The sequence below is a fragment of the Papio anubis genome, chromosome 3, assembly GCF_008728515.1.
Source record: "Papio anubis isolate 15944 chromosome 3, Panubis1.0, whole genome shotgun sequence".
Classification (NCBI taxonomy): Eukaryota; Metazoa; Chordata; class Mammalia; order Primates; family Cercopithecidae; genus Papio; species Papio anubis.
The window spans coordinates 120,535,228-120,542,772 of NC_044978.1; the positions used below are offsets into that span (position 1 = coordinate 120,535,228).

A 7,545-nucleotide genomic window follows, 5' to 3' on the forward strand; every position below is an offset into this window, starting at 1 on the left:
TTATTAGATGTAGGAGCTTTTTGGATGGTCTTTAGGGTTTTCTAGGTATAGGATCCTATCATTGGCAAACAGCAACAGTTTGACTTCCTCTTTACCAATTTGGATGCCATTTCTTTCTCTTGCCTGACTGCTCTGGCTAGAACTTTTAGTACAATGTTGAATAGCAGTGGTGAAAGTGAGCATCCTTGTCTTGTTCCAGTTCTCAGGGGGAATGCTTTCAACTTTTCCTTGTTCAGTGTAATGTTGGCTGTGGGTTTGTCTCCTCAATTACTTTGCCTAAAATGTCTGAATGGTTAAATATAAATTTTTTTGAATTTAAAAATGATATTATGTGTCAGCATGTTGGACAGAGAACCACATTAAATATAACGTATGCTACAATATCACAGAGAAGCATAAGAAACTCTTAGAGTATGACATTGCCATCATTGTTCAACAGAATTTCTCTCATTTTAGATTCAGAGGCCTGCAAAAGAGAACTATAAAAATAGAAACTGACTTCTTTAGAGATGGGAAATATGATGATCTCATTGTTATTATGAATTAGGGAGAGGTTCTCAAACTTTAGCCCCAAAAGAATCATCTGGAAGCCTTGTTAAAACAGGTTACTGGGCCTCACCTCCAGAGTTTTTTATTCAGGAGGTGGAAGAGGGCCTGAATCCTTGCATTTCTAACAATTTCCCAGGTGATGCCACTGCTGCTGGTCCAGCAACCACACCTTGAGAACCACCATATTAGTGTATATACTCAAGGTACCGTGATTTTTTTGGGTTTTTTTTGGTTTTTTTTGAGACAGAGTCTCACTCTGTCACCCAGGCTGGAGTGCAGTGGCGTAATCTCGGCTCACTGCAACCTCCGCCTCCTGGGTTCAAGCAATTCTCATGCCTCAGCCTCTCAAGTAGCTGGTACTACAGGCATGCACCACCATGCCTGGCTGATTTTTGTATTTTTAGTAGAGACGGGGTTTCACCTTGTTGGCCAGGCTGGTTTTGAACTCCTGGCCTCAAGTGATTCACCCGTCCCAGCCTCCCAAAGTGCTGTAATTTCAGGCGTGAACCACCATGCCCAGCTGATTATTGGTTTTAAAGTCAAGAATCCGAAAGCAATTTTATCCCCAATTTAATGTAACACCTCTCAAACTGAAGCTACCCTATGATGTTATAAACTAGAGAATGCTGTAATATGTAATATAAGGATAATAAGCTGATTTTCAAAAAGTTAGCCTCCTTACTTAGGAGTGACAATAGGATTAGAGCTTAGATATTTCCCATTTCTGTCAGAGGTGTCCTTGCAGGGAGTCTGGCTCTTTTCTCCTTTTCCCTGGCCCTCATTGATCTGTCCGATTTTCCCTGGCAGAGCTCTCTCTACGAGAAAAGGAAGATCCTGGCTGGTCAGCATGAGGACGCCCGGGAGCTGAAGGAGAACCTGGATCGCAGGGAGCGGATAGTGCTGGGCATCCTGGCCAATTACCTTTCAGAGGAGCAGCTCCAGGACTACCAGCACTTCGTGAAAATGAAGTCCACGCTCCTCATCGAGCAGCGGAAACTGGACGACAAGATCAAGCTGGGTCAGGAGCAAGTCAAGTGTCTGCTGGAGAGCCTGCCCTCAGATTTCATTCCCAAGGCTGGGGCCCTGGCTCTGCCCCCAAACCTCACGAGTGAGCCCACTCCTGCTGGGGGCTGTACTTTCAGTGGTGTTTTCCCAACATTAACCTCTCCACTTTAACCTCTTCTAAAATACCCAACCAAAAGATCACTGTTTCTCTCAACACTATTTAATCTGAAAAATGTTTCAGTACAAACCACTGTTTGAACTATCTGGGTTACTGGTGTTTGTTCTGGATGAAAGGAAAAAAATTCTCTCCAGGAGGAAGCCTTTTTCCTTCTTGCCCTTCCTGATTGATCTTCTGAGAGCTCGAATGCTGCTGGACACGTACCCCTTTCTATTATTACTTTGTAGTAGAAAGAAAGTTAATGAAACTGAGAACTGATTGGAGGGTGTTTGATCATTTAGTTTTTAACAGGCTGAGGCAACATGGATCAGTGTGTGTCCCCCTCAGGAATGTATCCACAGTGGCCTTCCTTGCTGGTGGGCAGTGTATCCTGATGGCAGGGTACAAGTACCATTAATGAAGGGTCTGCAACATAAAGCCTTAAAAAGACACACACTAAGAAAACTGTAAAACCTTGAACATTGTTATTTATATTTTTTAAAATGGAAAAGATCATTATGTTTGTTGTGCTAACCACTTACTTGATTCTGTTTTGTGGTGGACGTAGACGATTACGTTTGAGCTTTGTATTTTGTGAAAACCTTAATGAAATGAATTCCAAAGATAGTCACGTTGAGCGTGAAGACTTTTTCTTAACATTCCTGTCTTATTTTTACAAACACAAGCAGGCATTCTGCACTTCCACTGGACCGAGTATGGGGGAGTCCTGTTCCCCTGTTCTTTTCCTGTATCACACCTTCCCCAGGAGGAAGGCCTCATGCACTGCGGTTATTGCATCATTTCCTAGTGCTTCATGTCATTATCACTGGTGGGGAAACAAAGCTAAATTTTATTAAGAAAGACAACTCTCAGACCTGTATCATAGGAGGAGGACATCCAGAATCCAACAAAATTCAAAACCCATGCTGTTCTCCTGAACAAGATTTGGGCTAAACACAGCCTGTTTATTGAGACTGTTTTAATGATGCTTTAAAAAAAAAAGTTTTCTAAAATGTCACTGTCAACCACACTTTGATTAAGAACTCCCTCCTTAACCTCTGAAGACTGATTTTGCTTTATGGTGTTTCAATAATAACATTTCAGAGATTACTCTGTAACTCCAGTTGTAAGCCTATAGAAACGAAGTGGAAGGCTGAGGAGTTATGGGCTGGCAGCCAGGCTATGTTTACAGCTACTGGAGATAGCAGTAGCCTAATACTTTGAGCAGATGGTACATCCTAGGCTGTGCTGTAGGTAGATTTGTTATTTCACGTTTGATCTGTGGCTGGTGGCCACCTTTGTTGATTTGGGCTTACGAGTTTCATAGTAGCCAGTGTTAGAAAATTGGGGGAGTAAAATTTTGCAGTAAAAAAAAATGACAAGGGAACCAAATGTCCCTTCTCCCCTTAGTACATTTTAATTACTTAATGAAGTTTTATCTCCTAGGTAAGAATATCAAAATTATAGTTTGGGTCTCCAGTAGAGATGTGTTTTGATTAACTTATAAACAACTGGCCACCCAGAAGTTTCCTTTGCATAGTCAACCAAAGCTATGGCTTTGTTCTTTGGAGCTTATATACTGTGTGACTCCATTGATACAAATAAGACAGCACCTTGGTTTCCCAGGGGTGTTTTCATTCAGAGGTCCTGTCTCCCAGGGAAGCAGTAGAACCAGTGACAGCATTCAATAGCCACACTGCATGGTCATCAGTCTTAGGCCAACATGGGCCTGAAATTAACTCCATCAGTAACTACCTGTGTGTCTTGCTGATACTGAATGAGCCCTCACAAGCCAAGCCAGGTGGAAGCCAGCCAGCAAACACCTACAGCTATTCTTAGTGAAATTCCTCAGAGGAATCCAGGGGGCTCCCAGTTCCCAACACTCTTCAAGATTACCATTTTTCACAATTTGACTGGGGAACATTTTACATATTCAGTCTTTCTCAATAACTTTTATTTATTTTCTTGAGAAAGGGTCTTACTGTGTTGCCGAGGCTGGAGTGCAGTGGTGTGATCACAGCTCATTGCAGTCTCAGCTTCTGAGGCTCAAGCCATCCTCCCATCTCAGCCTTCCGAGTAGCTGGGACCACAGGTGTGCACCACTATGCCTTGCTAATTTTTTTATTTTTTTGTAGAGACGGGGGTCTCGCTATGTTGCCCAGGCTGGTTTCAAACTCCTGGGCTCAAGGGATCCTACCACTTTGACCCCAGAAGTGCTGGGATTACAGGCATGAGCCACTGCACCCGCCACTTTTCTAATGTATAGACATAAAAGTAATTGACTCCCACAGCACAGTAACAGGCAATGCTGCTTGGCATGCCACAAACATCAGAAAGCTTGTGACATTCCTAGGATTGTATCCATTCTTTCATTACATGGAAACATTGTTCTGTTATGTGAAATGGGTAAGGTACCAAGTGAGACTTTGAAATACAATTTTCAGGTGAATGTGATATTTATTGTAGTAGGACTTGACCTCTGTGCTTTAAAGAAATCACTAACCCAAATTTCAAAGTTTCATTTTAAATGCGTTTAGCTAGAAATCTATGTATTTATCCCTTTCCCATTTTGCATTCTTCTCCCACTATTTTTAAAATGTCATTTACAGTAGAAACCATCCTTCTTTCTCCCAACAGTATCCTTTGCCAAGACCATGAAAACAGTCAGGAGCATGTTGGTGGTCAGGGTTTCAGAACACGTGTGATGTCGCTGAGAATGTTTGTTCACAGTCAATAATTGTCTCTGTGGATGTGATCATTTTGGAGATATACTTCTGGTCAGAAGTCAGGTGAGATAATCTTGCAATACTCCAAATGCAGATACTCTAGCCACCTGCAAGGTTCCAGGAAAGGACAATGTCCTGCGAGAAAATCAGGAGGCCTCCACTTCCTGGGCCACTTGAGAAGTTCCTGGGCATGTCACTACATGTTGGCTGACTCAGCCATTTCTCATGCTGTTTTGTTTCTTGCGGTGGCCACTTAACCCCAAAGAATGAAGGGAGGATCCACAGTGAGTTTCTCTACGAGACGAGACGGTGTCGAAACCAAACATCTTTTCCTTTGCTGTAGGGGAACATTTTAGGGTTTGTTTTGCACAGCTGGTTTCCAGACTAGAAGATTAACAAGTGTGGATCCACCCCTAAGAATCAGTGGCTGTCTTTTAAAGTGAGGAGTGTGGGCTTAACTGAGGTCCTTTGAGGGAGCTATAAAGGAGAAACAGCCTGGGACATCCCAGTTTTCCTATTCCTCCACTGTTAATATCTCACCTAAAATAATTCATGAGTTTAAATGGTAAATATATGCTTTAAGCTCTGCCTTTAAACTCGTATGTTATTCAGGCATCTCTTATTAAGATACTGGGTCTCTGGATACCCAGGGAAATGTTGGCTTTTTATTCTTACATGGTTCCAAATTTACTTGTCTTCAGTTTAATTGTCCATGGTAGTGCTGGCTTCATCGTTAGGTTGGAGTTATTATTTTCCTTTTGGAACAACATGAGTTTTATTCACCTTACTATTAGAAAAAGGAAGAACTACAGCCAGAAATAACTTCATTTCCTAACAAGGTATAAAAAGTGGTCAGGTGAATGTGAATGGGCTCTTCTACACAGGAATAATTGGAATAAAGTATTTCCTGCTGCCTTAACTCTTTGGGATGCATAGGATAAAATGATAAAGACCATTTTAATATCAGAAAGGGTTGTCTTATTAATTTCTAAATAAAACTTCACATTTCTTAATGGGGAGCTCATTCAGAAACTAAATCTTGGTTTCTCAAAGTGTGGTCAGGATACGATCTGCATCAGAATCCTTGGAATGCTTGTTAAAAATTCCAATTGCTATGACATAACCAAGTCTGCTGGAATCTGCATTTCGGCAAGTTTCCCATGTTATTCTGATGTATTTTAACATTTGAGAGCCACTGCCAATCATCTGTACAGTTCCTACTGTTATGATCACAATAAGACTAACATGAATTTAATAATCTGAATAATTTTTTAAATTTAAATAAAAAACTGAGAAATTGAAGTTAATTTAAAAATAAAAATAACCTTAGAAGTTGAAAGTCCTGTCATATTTATTCTATTAGCTATATAATTATAAGTTTATACTGTCTCCACTACTTTTATGTAATCGCCAAGGTTGTGATACAGATTTTGTCCCCTGTTCACTCTTCCCTAGATCTGTTTTAAACAAGTTATGCACTTATTCCGATTTAATTGCACTAATTATTTTTCCTCAAAAGGAATCAGTTTTATCACACGTTGCCAGTAATTTTAAGTTCTGCCCTGACTGAAATTAATCAACTGGCCTTTTCAGTGGGAACTTTACTGATTCAGTGGGAATCAGATTCCTGTTGCTTCATCACAAATTTTATCCTTCATATGAATTAGAACCTCTCCTGGTGTGGATTTGACAATCTAGCTAATGAAACAAGACTGTGTTCATTTCCTTTGAGAAATGAAAGCAGCTGTCACCCAATTTTGAAACTCTAAAATCAAAATTAGGCAAGAAAAAAGTTGTGAATGAAAAAACTGGCTCATTGATTCCTACTTCATTCTATAAATTATTCTCTAAGTGGAAAGGCAGCTGTATTTCTTGCTAAGACATCAGCATTGCTATTGCTTTACAGTAGGTTGAACGGGGGAAATATAATTTATATAAAGAGTTATTCTGATAAACGAGTGACGATAGGACATAAGGAAATTCTGTCTGGTATCCTAGAGTTAAGGAAGAGTACTCAAGGAAAGACAAGCTGGGAAAAAGTCCCAACCCTGAGGTTCAGACCTCCTTGGAGAACTGAACTCGACCCACATAGCAGGGAAGTTAGCTGGTTTGCCCAGGCTGGAACTGCTCTGCAGTCCCTGAGCACATAGGAAACAACTCTCCAGAGTGCAGGCAGGGTCAGTCCACCAGCAATCAACGGCCTGGCTGTGCACAGAGAGTGAGGGCCTGCAGCAGGTGTGACTCATCAGTGGGAACCCTCCAGGTCACAGGTGATCCGCACAGTATCTGCAGAGAGTGAGGACCCAATGTCGGCGGAAGGCTTTCCGGGCACTGATCCTGCAGGAATCTTTCAGGGCTCAAGTTTGTAATCCACAGGCCCAGGAGAAGGTTATGGCCAGAATGAGGCTGCAAGGTCCCAAGGCACCACCAATTAATTGTAGGCAGTGGTTGGAGCAGAACTCCATCAGATGTCCTCACACCCATACCACTGACCCATCAGGCAGCAGCCACCAGCGACCCCAACAGCGCCCCCTATGGAAAAAGCTTAACATCGTGCTGACTGTAAAGGAGAGATGCTTAAAAGGACCCTGCCCATCACCACAGACACTTGATTGAAGGGTTAATCCAGAGCTGAGAGCCAATAAATTGATAGCTGTCACAGACATATTGTTCTACATATATACCCTGGCATTATCTTCTGATATCACATATAATTTTATAGTTGCTGATTCTGTAAGAACCATTCCTCAGATAATAAACAGTGCTTATAAAATGGACAACATATCTCTTGAAGGAGGTGTCACATGGAAAGCAGTTTCTCATTTATGTTTTCTTTAAATGTGCTCCATACACCTATATTACTCCAAGTATCTAAAGAAACAGATTTAGATTCAGGCCAATTTAAGAGCATGTCTAAGGTTTGTTTCTGTTGAGGTCTCTCTCTGCTTAGCTCTGTCTCTGTATACCTCTGTATGTGTCCATGTCTCTCTTGGTGTGTCTCCACGTATGTTTTTCTCTATTCCAACATCTGCAACTGTCATATTTTCCTGCTCATTTATTCCCAAAATGATTCATATTTATACATGAAGTTCAGTGGTGCAAGCATAG

At 41.3% G+C, this 7,545-nt stretch overlaps 1 protein-coding gene across 6 annotated transcripts in view; it reads left to right on the forward strand.

The window, feature by feature from the left end:
* The window catches only part of SHROOM3 (shroom family member 3), a 198,769-nt gene extending 196,429 nt beyond the window's left edge, over positions 1–2,340 (forward strand). For all 6 annotated transcript variants that reach the window (XM_017958757.3, XM_009206907.4, XM_031664524.1 and 3 more), the window contains one exon: positions 1,357–2,340. In XM_017958757.3, the coding sequence (XP_017814246.2) occupies positions 1,357–1,725 (369 nt within the window). In that variant the 3' untranslated portion in view covers positions 1,726–2,340. The remainder of the gene's footprint in view (positions 1–1,356) is intronic.
* The last annotated feature ends 5,205 nt before the right edge of the window (positions 2,341–7,545 follow it).